The sequence below is a fragment of the Choloepus didactylus genome, chromosome 3 (genome assembly GCF_015220235.1).
Source record: "Choloepus didactylus isolate mChoDid1 chromosome 3, mChoDid1.pri, whole genome shotgun sequence".
In the NCBI taxonomy this organism is placed as follows: Eukaryota; Metazoa; Chordata; class Mammalia; order Pilosa; family Megalonychidae; genus Choloepus; species Choloepus didactylus.
Genome location: NC_051309.1, coordinates 73244217 through 73264126, shown reverse-complemented (window position 1 = coordinate 73264126; position 19910 = coordinate 73244217). Strand labels below are relative to the sequence as shown.

Here is a 19910-nt window from a genome sequence, read left to right as displayed (position 1 = left end):
TTTGAAGTATAAGGGAGTATATCCATTAGGGAGTATATCCATTAGCTGTTGTGACAAGAATGCTTTGAAACAAACTGCCCCAAACTGAGTGGCATCAAAGAATGGTCATTTATTATTGTTCACAGGCCTATTCATTGGCAGGGTACATCTAGTCTCTAATGGGCTTACTTATTCAACTGTGATCAACTATAGATCTGGTACAGGGATCTCTCCTCTACATGTATGAGGGTTTACCTGGTCCCTCAGTGTATCTTTTGCATCAATTCAGCAGGTTAGTTTTAGAGTGTTCTAATACCAAGGCAGAGGTGAAAGATAAAAGAAGAAATACTTAAGCACTATTTCATAATTTGGACATGGGTGCAGAGAAGTATGGAAATGTGAGGCCATTAAGGCAATCAGTCTACCACATGGAATTGGCTAGGGGTCTATTTTTCTGTTAATCTCTAATTTAATTGGGTTGTAATCAGAAATATGGCCTGTATGAACACAATTTTGAATTTTTTGTGGCTAGTCATAGATGTGCATATCAGTTTTTGAAGTATGTGTGATAAAATCTCTCTCTATATTGTTGGATTTTTAAATTCCTTCCTTAAATGTCATATTTGCTTTATAGGGATTAAAGTTATGATATTAGCTGTATCCATATATAAAACTATCAGCTTCCTAGAGAATTGAAACTATTTTATTACTTTCAAGGTACTTTTTATTTCTGGTAACCTTTACTGAGCTTAAAGCAATAGTTTTTTAAAAATATTAATAGAGTTACATCTTCCTTCTTTGGACAAGTATATATATAGTACCTTTTCCCATCAGTTTGTTTTAAATTATTATGCATCTCAAAGTATTAGAACTGCTCTCTTTTCACCAGAATGTAACTGAATTTTTTTAATCTAATGTTTATGTGATTTACTAGAGAATATTTATCCTTTTGAATTTATTTGAAAATATCTGTATTTAATTTCTAACATTTGCTCATGGTCTTTCTATTTTTTTAATTTATTCTCACCCTCCTTATTCTGTTCTTTTTATTTGATAGAGAGATAAATTTGTTTCATTTTCTTTTCACTTTCCCTATTTTTCTTATACTTGTATGGAACTTAAATATTACACCAATATTTAAATGTGCATTTTTTTGTCAGTTTGTACCTGAACTTGTGTTAATACAATGTAATTTCAATGTCATTCATCTGGGAATTTTTCTCTATTTACATCAATTGAGCTAAAGATATATTTTATTTGTATAATTATTTTATATATTTTATTTTTCTCTGATTTTTTCACTTCCTTTGCCTCTTATTTGAAGCTTTCTTTTTCTTTAGCATTTTCATTCTACTTTTTAGTCAGTTAAAGATTTGTGTCTTTTTTTTTAGTGACCACACTCATTGCATATTTACAAATATGCAACATCTGGAGTTAACCAACATCTTTACTATACTACTTAATAGTACAAAAAATATAGAATGCATTGGGTTCATATCCTACTCTTAAGTATATGGGTTTGTTTAAGTTTGAAAAGGCCCAGTTTTTTGTTTTTAAACATTTATGTTCTCAATTTATATCCATTCTTTCATGATCTCATCCAATTAATCAGTTTGAATTATAAATTGTAAGTTGAAGACTCCAAAATTGGCATTTCTTTGTGACATGTTCTCCCCTGCACTGCAGCCTTATAAACTCCATTTCCTAGTTCACATCTCTGTTTGGATGTCAACTAATGTTTCATAATTTTCTTATATAAACCTGAGTTCCAGCTCAAACCCCACCCCAAACATGTTCTTCCTATCTTTCTCTATTTGATAGTGGAAACTTAATTCATGCACTTACTCAAATAAAAAAGTACAAGCAACAAAATGTGTCTCTCTTTTTTCTCCTACTCCACAAACAATTTGCCAGAAATTCCTATCAGCTATACCCTCAAAATATGCACCGAATTTCACTCTTTTTAGCACATCCATTGGCATTATCCTGGTGAGAGTTACCATCATTTCTCACCTAAGTTAAACCAGTTAACTTTGCAGTATATGCTGCAGTGAAAAAGAGAAAACAGATACCATGCTCTAAGCTGCAGAGAAGTTAATTTCTCTTGATGTAAGTGTTCAAAGGAAGAAAGGCATTTCTGCTTGTCAAGTCATCCAGGTATCCAGGAACTGAGTATGATATCACTCTGGCATCCCTTGCAGTGCAGTTTTTGTCCATAAGGTTAAGAAAGGACATTTGTTTTCTGACTAGAGAGAAAGTTAAAGAGAAATGGAGGACAAGCAACATCCTTTTTTAAAAATGCAGTCCAAAATTGTACATGTTATTTTATTCACATGGCTTGAACAAGAACTTAATAATAACTTAGGGAGACTAAGAGAGTTTTCTCTAGACATCCAAAAAGGTAATATGAATTACCTCTGAGAGAATGGAAAACAGTCATCCAATGAAGTTCCCTCCAGTCTGTCTCACCTACATTAAAGAATTTGGTCATGCATTGATGCTGCCCTCAAGAATTCTCACAATTAAAAGCAATCTCATGTGATTCACTGTGTAGATTCAAAGTAATGGATTAATTCAATAACAATATTTATATGATAGCTCAAATTTAATTTTTATAATTATCCATTGTTTTTATGACTAAGTTTTATGTGAATAATATAATTATAGAGAAAGGTTTAATGGTTAATTTTAATTTGATATTCTTGTTACATAGAATGCTATTACAAATAAATCTTATGAATTTATCTGTCAACTTTTATATACTCTGTGCAATTTCATTCTCTTTTATTTTGATCCTCATCATAACTGTCATTGTGAGTAGCTGCTTTTAATACTGAACTCTGGATAATTCTTTAATGTTGATCTTTCTTAAAATGCAATCAAAATGTTATGTGCACCAAAATCACCAGACATTGATAATCACAGTAGGATGTCAGATACATACATCAAGATACATGGAGGATAGAAATGAATTGGCTCTGAAGCTATGTAATCAGGATCTCATCCAAATTTTAACAATCTCAAACTTAGTGTCCTTGGGCAAAGTTTCTTCGCTATCAAAGTAAGTTATTGGAATAAATGACCTCAACCATAACATCAAACTTAGAAGGTGAAGCCTCAAAAAACGTGTTTTTTTCTTACATTTATATGCCCACCAGCTCAGATTTTTTTTTCTTTTTCTCATTTGCAAAATATGTTTTCTTCATATTGAAGTGATTTAACTGGTAATTTGTAAAGGTAGTTATTTTGTACATAATTTCTAATAATACATAGAATTTTTTCCTCTTTAGAAAACATCATTTAAAGATAAAATAAAAGTAAGCATGTAATAATGGTATGTTGTTGTGTGCCTTAAATTCCAAAAGAGGATCAATATGGATGTGAATTACACAGGGACTTGTTACTAAGAAAATAATGACCCTTTAATAGAAATGATGGAATTCACTAAGGAGGATCAAGTGGGATGTAAGTGGTGAGCTCTTTCAAATATGAGGCAAGTATGTTCCTGACATGAAACTGGAAACTATTGACTGATGATTTTGTACAGATATGTTGTGACTAATCCAGCATCTGTAATTTAACCAGAGAGAAAAACAAATGAGTAATAAATTCATCAGTATCTTGGAGCTGTGGTTAAATTTTGATTAAACATATTGTGGTACTAGTACACTGACTTAAAGCTATTCTTTTCTACCCAAAATTCATTGCCCTCTTCTCTCTCCTGTACTTCATTCATCTCTATCTCTTTTCCTTTCTCTCTCCTCCTTCCACTTTCCTTTTTCCTTCCTACTTCCTGCCTGCCTTCCTTTCTTCCTTATTTACATTCTAATTGTTTCATATTAGAGCCTTAATGCACCCTAATGCACTACATTTTGACATCTAGAATCCATGGGTTTCTAGAGGATACAAATTGATTTTCCTTTCATACCTTATCAGAAAATTACCAGTATAATTGTTTTCATTTAATTTTTATGCCAATCTTCCCACCCACCATTCTTCCTTTCCTCCAGGAAGACCCACTACATTATGTGAGACTGTAGGGAAAGCTGAAATTTGGCTAATTCGAACATTTTGGGATTTTGAATATCCTCGTCCATATTTACCTAATTTTGAGTTTGTTGGAGGATTGCACTGCAAGCCTGCCAAACCTTTACCTAAGGTAAGTCTATCAAATGGGAGGCTTTTGTATACCTTAAGACATTATACCTTATCCTTATTTTCTTTTAAAGCATGCTGCCTCAGTAACAGATACATGGGTTAGATAACTTTAGTTTGCCAATCCAGTTCTATTTTCCAGGTCACAGGTGTTTTTATGAGTAATATTAAGTATATTGGTCTTCACATTGAAATGTTAAGCAGAAAAGTGACATAGACACTCTTAAAAATGTCCTTGTGGCTATCATTCAGGTAGCAGATTGGTGGGCCAGGAAACTAGAGCTACCAAAAAAAAAAAAAAAAAAAAAAAAACAAAAAAACTGATAGTCTGACAAGAATGATAGAATTCTGAACAAGGCAATTTACCATGGTAGAAAAAAAGATAAACTTTCTTTAACAAGAACTTTGGATTAAATCCACAGATTCAGTAAGTATAGATTCCATGAAGACTCCTGAATTTCCATCGTGGAGGTTATTTGGACACTGGTGAATTTTACTGAGACAGGAAACACTTAGTGGAAAAATGTCTTTGTGCTGAGAAAGAGTTGATTTTGGTCCTAATCACTGTGAGGAGACAACACAATCTTTAGGGGGAATTTAGAAATTAATTGGATAGTACAAGGTCCCAATCTCAGCAGACAGCAACAGAAATAGATTGAGATTCATCAGCATAAAGTAGAATTCAGAGAAATGAGAGACTCAAATGTTGAATCGGTTCTTTATCAGCATGAGATTTGGGAGTGAAAAATAAAATTCATACCATGCACCAAAGTATAAATGTAGAGTTCCAGGAAAGTTGGAAGTTAACAGAACTGAGAATCAAAGAGAGTAATAGACAAGCATGATAAGAATCTTGTATTTAGTTATCAATAGGTAATAAGAATACAGACCCTATTTACTGAGGTTGTGGGAAAATGACCAAAATCTCTTTAGGAATATATCAGGGTAAATGTTATTTCTTTCCAGGAGAGTTCCTTGTTTCCTTTTATGATCAGGTGCATATTGATGTATGAAATTTGTTTTGAGGATTCTGAATATCCTTTTGATACCAGTGAATTATACTTTTAAACCAAGCTCTATTGAGAGTTGCTATTATAGGCGATAATGAACCACGATCCAACTAGAGATAGAGATGTGACTTTGTCATGGCTCTCTAGATCCTCTCTCATTATACACTACTATGCTTTTCCTTCCACCTTCACAGCCTCCCACCTCCACCTTCCCCTGATACACACAAACATACCACGTGAATCTCATGATTTCAGAAAAACATATCAGGTAAGTTATGCAAGAGGGAGATAATTATTCTCTTTAAAATTCAGTGTACCTATTGATATAGAAGTTTGGGAAATCATGGGTTAGAATGACTAAGAATGATTTATGTCAGTCAATGAATGCACAGAATAAAAATAATACTGGGATTATAAAAATTAAAATGACACTGCAGTATAGTGAAATCAAGGTCAAAAACTCAACTGATACGCATGTATGTTTTTATATACATTTGTACACAAACACACACACACATTTGTTTAGAGTAGATGAATCAAAATAGTAAAACACCAATTTCTGTGGCTACTGAGATGTTCCTCTACTATTAGGCAAGCTGAGAAATAGCATTCTATGTTCACCTCATATACTTCCCCTCCCCTGATTATTTTAATATCTGTAAACTGAGAAACATAGTAACTCCAGAGGTGCTACAAACAGTTTCACAGAGAATCTATGACATATATTTAGAGGGTAGCACTCACAGATATTATGAAATGAATGACTGCAAACCCAGAGGCTGCAGTGCCAAACTTGCACAAGTGTTAAGGGTTGACACAGGGAACTACATGTCAATTCTGGGATAAGGTTCAATTTAAGGCCTGAAGTTAGTATTCCACTCTGGTGGGAATTTTATACATCAGGATGCCAAAAAAATAGCACTGCTTCATAACATTTTTTATGGTATAACAGCATCAGACAATTTATCCTCTTTTAAAAGAAATTATTGTATGTTCCTTTTCTAACAAACTTCTTCACCCAATTAATCAGTAAAGTGTAAGCTTGCGAAAAATAATCCTGAACTTCTGTCTGAAAGGAAAGATGATCAATTTGGTAATAATTTATTGGATGAAAAATAGCTTGCTGAAAGTTCCAGAAGCCCACTTCAGGACCCTTCCTTGGGCTTGCTTCCAAATAATATTTTTATAAGTTTACAAACTCAGTTGTTTGGCAAATTTAAACCTGGGGGATAACAGTGTCCATCAACCAGGAAAAGTGCTACCCTACTCGTTATCACCTATTGCTGTTGTATAGCAGTTTCATTTAATGTCTATCTTAGTAATCACTGATTATATATTTAAGCCATAAGTATCAGTTTATATTTCCTCTAAAAGAAATTAGATGCTTCTAACTTTTAATAAGCCTTTCTAACAATGGTTTTTATACTTTGCTTGAATCTTCAAGTTAAGAAATGTAGGTGAAATTAAAAAAATTATAAGAGGATATTATGAACAACTGTATGGCAATAAACTGGACAATGTAGAAGAAATGGACAATTTCCTGGAAACATATGAACAACCTAGACTGACCAGAGAAGAAATAGAAGAACTCAACCAACCCATCACAAGCAAAGAGATCCAATCAGTCATCAAAAATCTTCCCACAAATAAATGCCCAGGGCCAGATGGCTTCACAGGGGAATTCTACCAAACTTTCCAGAAAGAACTGACACCAATCTTACTCAAACTCTTTCAAAACATTGAAGAAAATGGAACACTACCTAACTCATTTTATGAAGCTAACATTGGTCTAATACCAAAACCAGGCAAAGATGCTACAAAAAAGGAAAACTACCGGCCAATCTCCCTAATGAATATAGATGCAAAAATCCTCAACAAAATACTTGCAATTCGAATCCAAAGACACATTAAAAAAATCATACACCATGACCAAGTGGGGTTCATTCCAGGATGCAAGGATGGTTCAACATAAGAAAAACAATCAATGTATTACAACACATTAAAAACTCGAAAGGGAAAAATCAATTGATCATCTCAATAGATGCTGAAAAAGCATTTGACAAAATCCAACATCCGTTTTTGATAAAAACACTTCAAAAGGTAGGAATTGAAGGAAACTTCCTCAACATGATAAAGAGCATATATGAAAAACCCACAGCCAGCATAGTACTCAATGGTGAGAGACTGAAAGCCTTCCCTCTAAGATCAGGAACAAGACAAGGATGCCCGCTGTCACCACTGTTGTTCAACATTGTGCTGGAAGTGCTAGCCAGGGCAATCAGGCAAGACAAAGAAATAAAAGGCATCCAAATTGGAAAAGAAGAAGTAAAACTGTCATTGTTTGCAGACGATATGATCTTATATCTAGAAAACCCTGAGAAATCGATGATACAGCTACTAGAGCTAATAAACAAATTTAGCAAAGCAGCGGGATACAAGATTAATGCACATAAGTCAGTAATGTTTCTATATGCTAGAAATGAACAAACTGAAGAGACACTCAAGAAAAAGATAGCATTTTCAATAGCAACTAAAAAAATCAAGTACCTAGGAATAAACTTAACCAAAGATGTAAAAGACCTATACAAAGAAAACTACATAACTCTACTAAAAGAAATAGAAGGGGACCTTAAAAGATGGAAAAATATTCCATGTTCATGGATAGGAAGGCTAAATGTCATTAAGATGTCAATTCTACCCAAACTCATCTACAGATTCAATGCAATCCCAATCAAAATTCCAACAACCTACTTTGCAGACTTGGAAAAGCTTGTTATCAAATTTATTTGGAAAGGGAAGATGCCTCGAATTGCTAAAGACACTCTAAAAAAGAAAAACCAAGTGGGAGGACTTACACTCCCTGACTTTGAAGCTTATTATAAAGCCACAGTTGCCAAAACAGCATGGTACTGGCACAAAGATAGACATATAGATCAATGGAATCGAATTGAGAATTCAGAGATAGACCCTCAGATCTATGGCCGACTGATCTTTGATAAGGCCCCCAAAGTCACTGAACTGAGTCATAATGGTCTTTTCAACAAATGGGGCTGGGAGAGTTGGATATCCATATCCAAAAGAATGAAAGAGGACCCCTACCTCACCCCCTACACAAAAATTAACTCAAAATGGACCAAAGATCTCAATATAAAAGAAAGTACCATAAAACTCCTAGAAGATAATGTAGGAAAACATCTTCAAGACCTTGTATTAGGCGGCCACTTCCTAGACTTTACACCCAAAGCACAAGCAACAAAAGAGAAAATAGATAAATGGGAACTCCTCAAGCTTAGAAGTTTCTGCACCTCAAAGGAATTTCTCAAAAAGGTAAAGAGGCAGCCAACTCAATGGGAAAAAATTTTTGGAAACCATGTATCTGACAAAAGACTGATATCTTGCATATACAAAGAAATCCTACAACTCAATGACAATAGTACAGACAGCCCAATTATAAAATGAGCAAAAGATATGAAAAGACAGTTGTCTGAAGAGGAAATACAAATGGCCAAGAAACACATGAAAAAATGTTCAGCTTCACTAGCTATTAGAGAGATGCAAATTAAGACCACAATGAGATACCATCTAACACCGGTTAGAATGGCTGCCATTAAACAAACAGGAAACTACAAATGCTGGAGGGGATGTGGAGAAATTGGAACTCTTATTCACTGTTGGTGGGACTGTATAATGGTTCAGCCACTCTGGAAGTCAGTCTGGCAGTTCCTTAGAAAACTAGATATAGAGCTACCATTCGATCCAGCGATTGCACTTCTCGGTATATACCCGGAAGATCGGAAAGCAGTGACACGAACAGATATCTGCACGCCAATGTTCATAGCAGCATTATTCACAATTGCCAAGAGATGGAAACAACCCAAATGTCCTTCAACAGATGAATGGATAAATAAAATGTGGTATATACACACGATGGAATACTACGCACCAGTAAGAAGGAACGATCTCGTGAAACATATGACAACATGGATGAACCTTGAAGACATAATGCTGAGTGAAATAAGCCAGGCACAAAAAGAGAAATATTATATGCTACCACTAATGTGAACTTTCAAAAATGTAAAACAAATGGTTTATAATGTAGAATGTAGGGGAACTAGCAGTAGAGAGTAATTAAGGAAGGGGGAACAATAATCCAAGAAGAACAGATAAGCTTTTTAACATTCTGGGGATGCCCAGAAATGACTATGGTCTGTTAATTTCTGATGGATATAGTAGGAACAAGTTCACAGAAAGGTTGCTATATTATGTAACTTTCTTGGGGTAAAGTAGGAACATGTTGGAAGTTAAGCAGTTATCTTAGGTTAGTTGTCTTTTTCTTACTCCCTTGTTATGGTCTCTTTGAAATGTTCTTTTATTGTATGTTTGTTTTCTTTTTAACTTTTTTTTCATACAGTTGATTTAAAAAAGAAGGGAAAGTTAAAAAAAAAAAAAAAGAAAAAGAAAGAAAGAAAAACAAGGAAAAAAAATGATGTAGTGCCCCCTTGAGGAGCCTGTGGAGAATGCAGGGGTATTCACCTACCCCACCTCCATGGTTGCTAACATGACCACAGACATAGGGGACTGGTGGTTTGATGGGTTGAGCCCTCTACCATAAGTTTTACCCTTGGGAAGACGGTTGCTGCAAAGGAGAGGCTAGGCCTCCCTATATTTGTGCCTAAGAGTCTCCTCCTGAATGCCTCTTTGTTGCTCAGATGTGGCCCTCTCTCTCTGGCTAAGCCAACTTGAAAGGTGAAATCACTGCCCTCCCCCCTACGTGGGATCAGACACCCAGGGGAGTGAATCTCCCTGGCAACGTGGAATATGACTCCCGGGCAGGAATGTAGACCCGGCATCGTGGGACGGAGAACATCTTCTTGACCAAAAGGGGGATGTGAAAGGAAATGAAATAAGCTTCAGTGGCAGAGAGATTCCAAAAGGAGCCGAGAGGTCACTCTGGTGGGCACTCTTACGCACACTTTAGACAACCCTTTTTAGGTTCTAAAGAATTGGGGTAGCTGGTGGTGGATACCTGAAACTATCAAACTACAACCCAGAACCCATGAATCTCGAAGACAGATGTATAAAAATGTAGCTTATGAGGGGTGATAATGGGATTGGGAAAGCCATAAGGACCACACTCCACTTTGTCTAGTTTATTGATGGATGAGTAGTAAAATAGGGGAAGGAAACAAACAGACAAAGGTACCCAGTGTTCTTTTTTACTTCAATTGCTCTTTTTCACTCTAATTATTATTCTTGTTATTTTTGTGTGGGTGCTAATGAAGGTGTCAGGGATTGATTTAGGTGATGAATGTACAACTATGTAATGGTACTGTAAACAATCTAAAGTACGATTTGTTTTGTATGACTGCGTGGTTTGTGAATATATCTCAATAAAATGATAAAAAAAAAAAAAAAAGAAATGTAGGTGAACCTTACTTTTTTTTCCACTGATGCTGTATGTTTGAAATAGAGCTATTTTCCTTTCCCTGCAGGAAATGGAAGAATTTGTCCAGAGCTCGGGTGAAGATGGTGTTGTGGTGTTTTCTCTTGGGTCAATGGTCACAAACCTCACAGAAGTAAAGGCCAATCTCATTGCCTCTGCCTTTGCACAGATTCCACAGAAGGTTAGTTCAATTGCTTATCTTGTGGACCTTGCTTTAGTTTCCTGAAAAGGACCACTTTTCTTTCAATTTCCAATAGCACATTCATCCTTTCCTTCTAAGGCCTCATTGAAAGGACTTTTTGCATCCATATTTCTACCAGTAGTCTCTAGTCTTCTATCAGTCTCATCACAGTTTTTCCAGCCTTTACCCATTATCCAATTCCAAACCCGTTTCCATATTTTAGCTGTTTTTAATAGCTGTACCCCACTTGCTGGTACCAAAAACTGAATTTCCTATCTGTGAAAACAAATACCATGCAATGGCTTGGCTTAACAACAGGAATTTATTGGACCACAAGTTTGAGGCTAGAATTCCAACAAAGGAGTCATCAAGTGATGCTTGATTACTGGCATTCTGGGGCTAGTTTTCAGCGATTCTTGGTCCTTGGCCCTTCTGTCATATAGCTATACATATGGTGGACTCTCCTGGTTTCTCTGGGTTCCATTGCCTTCTGACTACTTTTCCCTCTTTCTACCTGAATTTCATTCTGCTAATAAAGGACTCCAATGATAGGACTAAGACCCATCCTGATTCAGTTTGGCTATCCCATAAATGAAGTAACCTTATCAAAAGGTCCATTTATAATGGGTTCACATCCAATGGAATGGATTAAGATAAAGAATGTTTTTCCGAAGTGCATAGCTCCATGTCACCCTAGACACTTACTATAAGAATTGGAAAGAGAATGTAGTCACAAGTGTTCCTCTGAATTGAATGTGGTAACTAATTATAGAATATTATTTATTGCACATAACTACCAAGATATAGTTATTATGGATAACTAGCAAGAGCATTAAGTAAAAATTCATCAAATATTAAAATAGTGCATTTAGGAATATTTGATCATTTATGCACTCAGTCTTGGAATTACTGGGGAAATATATTTTTGTAGTCATGTATTTTAAAGGAAACAAATATGAAAGCATTAGGCCCCCATCAGTATTTCAGTATTTCAGTATTTTGTTTGACTACTGACAGAAGTTCTGAAGTATTTTATATACAAGTTCTTGGTTAGGGAGAGCTGAAATGACTGAGAGTGGAGAAAAATTATGCTCAAGAATATATGCCACACATCTAGGCATTCTTAGGACTCTATTCAAGTATAGATGGGTTAGGAGAAGCAGTCTAGATTTGGATACCACTAGTTATGGAATATCCAAGGGCTCTTTTTATTTCTATCATTTTTAAAACACATGACATTCTATAGAACAAGTATGCTAATTGAATACATTAAAACTTTGATTTTGTGTTTAAATATATTCAGTTAAATGTATAGGACTTCTATATCTTTCTTTATTATTTAATCTGAAATTAGTCTAACAGACTTCCCAAAGCATAAAGAGCATGAAACAAAAGGTTCATAACCTCACTAGAAACTTCATACAAGAATGGAATGAAAGCAAACCCCTCATCTCATTCTCATTCAAAAAAAATTATTAAAAAAAACTAAAAGAAGGAAAGAAGGAAAGGAGGGAGGGAGGAAGAGAGGGAAGAAGGGAGCGAAGGAGGGAGGAAAGGAGGGAGAGAAGAGGAGAGGAAGGGAAGGTGGGACTAAGGAAGGGAGAAAGAAATGAAACCAATCATCCAGATAAGAGACACAAAATAGAAAACCAATTATATTTAAGAAAAACATTACATTTGAAACATGAGAGTTAGGATGTCCAAAGTGACAGATTTACACAGAAGTTATGTTGTCCACAATAAATTTTAACACCCAACCATGATTTATTAAACTGTCCTTTTGATTTTCTAATTTTGCTCCTATGATCTCATTATCTAAAGCTCTTAAATGACAAATGGCAATATTATTTTGTGATAAAACAATAAATTTGGAACATGAGAGTGTGGCCCAGGACTTAAATTTACACACATATTCATGTTTTCTGAAAAAATTTTAACTCCATAATTTGAATGAACCAATACTAATTTATTTTTCATCTTTCACTTGTAATCTCATTACCCAAATCTTTTAATGTATAACTGTCAAAATGATGCTATACCTAAAAGACTATTAGTAATCCCCGTAAAAAAGATGGTTTCAAACCACCCTACTAATTCATTCACTGTTTGCAAAGAACCCATTTTATAACCTCTCTCATCTACCACCTGAATTAGGATGTGAACTGTGATTATGTGATTTGTAAATGGTTCTAAAGCCTGAAAATGCCATAGTCTTCGGGTTTTACTCGTGAAATTAATTCATTTTCTTGTGCAGGTTTTATGGAGATACAAAGGAAAGACACCAGCCACATTAGGAGCCAATACTCGGCTCTATGACTGGATGCCCCAGAATGATCTTCTTGGTAAGGTTATGAGGAGGAAAAGCTTTAGTGTTGCATGAGGGACAAATTGAGTAACTGTTTAAAGCAAAGAAATTAAAGGCATATTTAACAATTGTAAAGTTTCACATTTTATTTCCTGTTTTAAATCAGATATAATTTAATAATTGTCCACAACTTTTATAGATTTATGCCTCCGATTGTTGACTTACATGTATCTTCAGTTCAGACTCATAATTCTTCAAGTTTCATGCTCAGATCAGATAGCATCTCTTCAGTAAAACCTTCCTGACAATGCAGGGGTGTTAAGTCAGGATTTCTAATGTTGCAATTCTTCTGTGGAAGCAAAGCGTCACGTGTTTGGCTTTTATACAATATGTTTATACAATATGTTTCCTCTTTGACTGTTGTTTTTTCCCCTTCTGTCTCTGAAATTATGTTAACGTGTTGTAATGAAATTCTACCCCACATTTCACTCCTCTCCCCCTTAAACTAGGTCATCCTAAAACAAAAGCTTTTGTCACTCATGGTGGACTGAATGGAATCTATGAAGCTATTTATCACGGGGTCCCTATGGTGGGAATTCCCCTGTTTGCTGATCAGCCTGATAACATTGCACATGTGAAGGCCAAAGGAGCAGCTGTGGACGTGAACATGAACACAATGACAAGTGCAGATTTGCTCAGAGCTTTGAGAACAGTCATTAACGAACCCTCGTAAGTACAGCTGCTCTCTAAAGAGTCACCACTGATGTGTTAAACATCCTACTAGAAAATGTCCAGTGTTAACACTGAGGAAGTTCTGATACACCCTCTCCTCGCTCCACCCTCACCTGTCCCACACTGGGCCCTGGAAATGCAGCCATGAGCACACTCCAGGCCGGGCCTGCCCTGTCAGGACTGTTGTCTCCTTTCAAAGTAACCAATAATTTCTGAGATTTATGTGAAGAGGCCTGAGATGGGGCGGGACCAACACACCCCCACCCTCTCCTGGCCACTAGGGACCTCAGACCCTGGGGATCAGGCACAGCAGGACCCCTGCCTCAGGCTTCACTTCTCTGGAGGCCTCTGGCACAGTACACCCCTTTATGCGCATAGCCGCATAAACACTCTTCAGTGAGGGCTTATTCAGAAGCCTGATGCATTAAAGTATCTTAATTCATCGAGACAGATGGTTGCTCTATAGATGGAGAGTTAGCGGTTCAGGTCCGCCCCCCACACTTCCTCACCCTCCCATCCCCCCACACCTGACTGGGCTATGGCCAGCTCCTCAAGGAGGTTGCAGACCCCTCAGCCCTCACCTTCCTGACTCAGAAAGGGAGCATGTGCCAAAGCCTGGGGATGAGCTGTCAGCAGCAGGCAGGGAGTTGTTGGCTCACCTGGGTCCTTACCTACAGCCCCCAGGCCCTGCCCTGAAGCCTGACCCCAAGGTAGACAGTCCTTAGAAGCTTGCAGTGACCTTCCCAAAGAGCCAGTGTGTGAGCTGAGCCTCACTTAGAAGGAAGGAACAAAGCAAAGGGAATATTTCTAGTCTGCTCTTTAAAATCATGTAATTTTTGTAAATGGCTTATTTTCTAATAACCACCATAACATGACAAATATAAAAATCACTGTTTTGTGTTTTTCCCAAACTAAGTTCTTTACTGAAATTGCAATAAAAAAAGACCACAGATATTCTATCAAAATATTTTTCAAAGTGAATATGTAGTGTTATGGGTTATATAAATTCTCAGAGTTTTTCCACAAAGATCTGTATATTTTGGTAAACACACACACACACACACACACACACACACACACACACACACACACACACATATATACACACTCTAATTTATACATTATAAACCATTCAGTAAGGACAGAAATGGAAGAGATAATTTGTCTGATATTAGCCATTCCAAAATGATCACCATTAACACAGAGTGTAAACCGTTCGTCATTATGCACATAATACAATAGGAGCGATGTAGATAAATAAATAATTTTATACATATTGTTGGAACTATATGTGGTTGTTTAAAATAATATCTTTAAATATAATACCATTTTATTTAACTGAAAAATGAATTGAAATAAAACTATATGTTTATTTAATTTTAGATAGATCTCCTAATTCTTTTTTTTTCTTTAATTCAGTTTTATTGAGATATATTCACATACCATGCAGTCATCCATGGTATACAATCAAGTGTTTACAGCACCAACATATAGTTATGCATTCATCATCCCAATCTATTTTTGAACATTTTCCTTAAACCAGAAAGAAAAAGATAAGAATAAAAAATAAAAGTGAAAAAGAACACCCAAATCATCCCCCCATCACACCCTATTTTTCACTTAGTTTTAGTCCCCAATTTTCTACTCATCTATCCATACACTGGAAAAAGGGATTTTGCTCCACAGGTTTTCACAATCACTCTGTCATCCCTTGTACGCTACATAGTTACACAATCATCTTCAATAGTCAAAGCTACTGGGTTGGAGTTTTATAGTTTCAGGTGTTTATTTCTAGCTATTCCAATACATTAAAACCTAAAAAGGGATATCTATATAGTACACAAGAATGTCCACCAGAGTGACCTCTCGACTGCATTTGAAATCTCTCAGCCACTGACACTTTATTTTGTTTCATTTCGCATCCCCCCTTTTGATCAAGAAGATGCTCTCAGTCCTACAATACTGGGTCCACATTCATCCCCTGGAGCCATATCCTGCATTGCCAAGGAGATTTAAACCCCTGAATCTGGCCCCACATAGCGGGGAGGGCAGCTAGTTCATCTGCTGAGATGGCTTAGCTAGAGAGAGAGGGCCACATCTGAGCAACAAAGAGGCAGTCAGGGGGAGACCCTTAGGCACAATTATAAGCAGGTTTAGCCTCTCCTTTGCAGTAACAAGCTTCATAAGGGGAAGCCCCAAGATAGAGAGCTCAGCATACCAAACTGTCAGTCCACAATGCTTGTGAGAACATCAGCAAGAACCCAGGCGAGGAAGTCCAACACTTCTGCATTTTCCCCCAGCAATTCATGGGGGCCTACATATCTATTTTTATTCTCTGCACAAATTACTTTGGGATGTGTCACTATTTCACACTAACCTACACAGACCTACCAGAACTCACTTCCTGTTCAAAGTTCCATGTAATTATGGTGCTTGAGCAAACTGTACAATTTAAATTGTTTAGAAAATATAGATTCTGCACCAAATAAACATCTCTTCCCTTGGTCTTATAAAGAAGTTGAAGTTTTAAAACACAGTCAGTATAATCCTTTACCCTTTGGCCAATTTGCCCTAGTCCTAACCAGATCTGCTTCACTCATATCTCTAATTGAAGTCTGGACCCTTTTTCAGCTTTTTTAACAGTTTCTGTATGCGCCAATACTGACATTCATATCTGCCAAGCTCTAGCTGTGAGTTTCAGGTGTCACACAGATACCCAAAGTTCCAGAGTCTGGTCAGGTTATACATAAAGGGATCAGCATCTCAGAATTTAGACATAACCATTACAATTCAGGAATAGATGTGACTACTATAAGAGCTGATAATCTAGGGACCATTACATTAAGTGCTTCCCTGATAAACTATGCTCTAAGATTCAATTATGAATTTACACATTGTAGTTAGTCCATATTGGTGAGGCATCATACTGTTTGCCTTTGTTTCTGGAGTATTTCATTCAAAATGCTGTCTACAGGATCCATTCACCTCATTGTGTGTCTCACAGCTTCACTACTTCTGGCAGTTGCTCAATGTTCCATACACCACAGGTCACCATTCTGTTCCTCAGTCGATGTACCCTCAGGGCACCTCCACCCACTGCAAATCATGAATTTTGCCTCTGTAAACATCAGTGTACAAAGGTCCATACATGTTCCTCTTCTCAGATATTCCAAGAATATATCCCAAAACAAGGTTGCAGGACCTTATTGCACCTACATACTTAGCTTCTTGTGGAACCACCACTCTGTCCTCCAGATAAGCTACACCATTCTGCCTCCTTATCACAGTAAATATGTACATCCCTCTCTCCATGTTTTTTTCCAGCACTTTTATCCCTATGTATATTTTTTCCTACGATTTTATAGAGATATATTTATATACAGTACAATTATCCATAGTGTACAATCATTAATGGTATCATCATATAGTTGTGCATTTATCACCCCACTCAGCACTTGAACAGTTGATTACTATGAAAATTTTTTTTGAAGAATAATAAAAAAAAAGACAATAAAAATAGAAATAAAATATCGTACAATATAATAGTAAGGGCAGACAACAACGCCACTACCAAGAGTCCCATATCTCTCCCTTATAGCCCCCACTGATACACATTTAGCTTTGGTATATTACCTTTGTTAAATTTAATGCAAGCATATTATAATGTTACTGTTGACCATAGACTCCGGTGTGCTTTGATTATACTTTTTCCTCAATACCATTCCTTTTTCAACACTTTGCATTGTTGACATTCATTTGTTCTCCCACATGTTAAAACCCTTTTTTATTTGTACATTCAGTCACAATCATTGGCCACTCCAGTTTTTGCTAAGTTATACAATCTCAGTCTTCATCATCTGTCTTTACCTATGGTGTCATGCATGCCCCTAGCCCTCCTCTTTCAGCTTTACTCACAAGCATCTTTGTTCGGTGTACTTACAAAATTGTGCTACCATCACACAGTATTCTGCCAACTATTTTTGGATCTATACAATCAATTCTGCTGAACATTCCGCAGTCCTTCAGCATCAAATGGCCTATTTCCACCCTCTTTCTATCTCCTGGTAGCCTGTGTTATCAGCTTTTAACTCTCAAAGTTTACTCATTAATTTTAGTTCATATTAGTGAGAGCATACAGTATTTGTGCTTTTGTTTCTGGCTAACTTTGCTCAACTTAACATCCTTAAGGATTATCCACGTTATTGTATGTTCCATGTCCTCATTCTGTCTTTGCAGCTGCATAATGATCCGTAGGGTGTATATGCCACAGTTTTCCCATCCACTCATCTGTTGATAGACATTTGGGCCATTTCCGTCTCTTGCCAACTGTGAATAATGCTGGTATAAACATCAGTTTACAAATGTCCATTCATGTCTTAACTTTCAGTTCCTCTGAGTATAAACTAGCAATGGAATAGCTGGGTCATATGGCAAATCTATACTTAGCTTCCTGAGGAACTGCCACACTGCCTTCCCAAGTGGTTGTACCATTCTACATTCCCACCAACAGCGAATAAGACTGTCACTTTCTCCATATCCCCTCCAGAACTTGTAATTTCTGATTTTTGGATAATGGCCATTCTGGTAGGTGTGAGATGGTATCTCATTGTGGTTTTCATTTGCATTTCCCTAACTGCCAGTGAACTTGAGAATTTTTCATGTTGTTGAGCCATTTGTATTTCCTCTTTAGAAGTGTCTTTCTGTGAATTTTGCACATTTTTAAATTGGGTTGTTTGTCTTTCTGTTGTTGAGCTGTAGGATCCCTTTATATATTTGGGATATTAAATCCTTATCTAATATGTGGTTTCCAAATACTGTCTGCCATTGTGTAGGCTGCACTTTTACTTTTCTGACAAAGTTCTTTGATGTACAAAAGTGTTTAATTTTGAGGAGATCCCATTTGTCTATTTGTTCTTTGGTTGCTCATGCTTTGGGTGTAAGGTTTAGGAAACCACCTCCTATCACAAGATCTTTAAAATATTGCCATACATTTTCTTCTAGGAGTCTTATGTTATCAGTATTAATGTTCAGGTCTTTGATCCATTTTGAGTTAATTTTTGTATAAGGTGTGAGATAGGAGTCCTCTTTCATTCTTTTGGAAATGGATATCCAGTTCTCCAAACACAATTTCTTGAAGAGGTTATGCTGTCCCAGTTGCTTTGGCCTGACTGCCTTATCGAAGATCAATTGTCTGTAGATGTGAGGGTTTATTTCTGAACACTCAGTTTGATTCCATTGGTCAGTATATCTATCCTCATGCCAGTTCCGTGCTGTTTTGACCACTGTCACTTTGTAATATGTTTCAGAGTCAGGTGGTGTGAGACCTCTCACTTTGTTCCTCTTTCTCAAGGTATTTTTGGCTATTTGGGACACCTTACCCTTCCAAATAAATTTAGTTATTGGTTTTTCAATTTCTGCAAAGTAAGTTGTTGGGATTTTAATTTTTATAGCATTGAATCTATGAATCAGATTAGGTAGAATTGACATCTTAACTATATTTAGTCTTCCAATCCATGAACATAAGTATGTTCTTCCATTCTTTTAGGTCCTGTTTGATTTCTTTTAGCAGTTTCTTATAGTTTTCCCTGTATAGGTCTTTTGTGGTCTCGGTTAAGTTTATTTCTAAATATTTGGTTCTTTTGGTTATGATTGTAAAAGTAATTTCTTTCTTGATTTCCTCCTCTTGTTGAACATTACTTGTGTACAGAAACACTACAAATTTTTGCATGTTGATCTTGTAGCCTGACACTTTCTCTATTCATTGATTATTCTAGTAAGTTTGCTGTAGATTTTTCTGGATTTTCTATGTATAGAATCATGTCATGCTCAAACAGTGATAGTTTTACTTCTCCCTCTCCAATTTGGATACCTTTTAGTTCTTTTTGTTGCCTAATTGCTCAAGCTAGAACTTCCCGCACAATGTTAAATGACAATGGTGAGACTGGGCATCCCTGTCTTGTTCCTGAGCTTAGAGGGAAAGTTTTCAGTCTTTTCCCATTGAGTATGATCTTAGCTGTGGGTTTTTCATATATTGCCTTTATTATATTGAGAAAATTCCCTTCTACTCCTATCCTTTGAAGTGTTTTCATCAAGAAATGATGTTGA

The 19910-nt window shown here is 36.2% G+C and overlaps 1 protein-coding gene across 1 annotated transcript in view; it reads left to right on the top strand.

Moving 5' to 3' along the window:
• LOC119529478 (UDP-glucuronosyltransferase 2A3-like) overlaps positions 1-19910 on the top strand; it is a 65033-nt gene that overhangs the window by 28991 nt on the left and 16132 nt on the right. Inside the window, exons 2-5 of the mRNA XM_037829922.1 lie at positions 3990-4138; positions 10637-10768; positions 13023-13110; positions 13583-13802. Of these exons, the coding sequence (XP_037685850.1) occupies positions 3990-4138; positions 10637-10768; positions 13023-13110; positions 13583-13802 (589 nt within the window). The remainder of the gene's footprint in view (positions 1-3989; positions 4139-10636; positions 10769-13022; positions 13111-13582; positions 13803-19910) is intronic.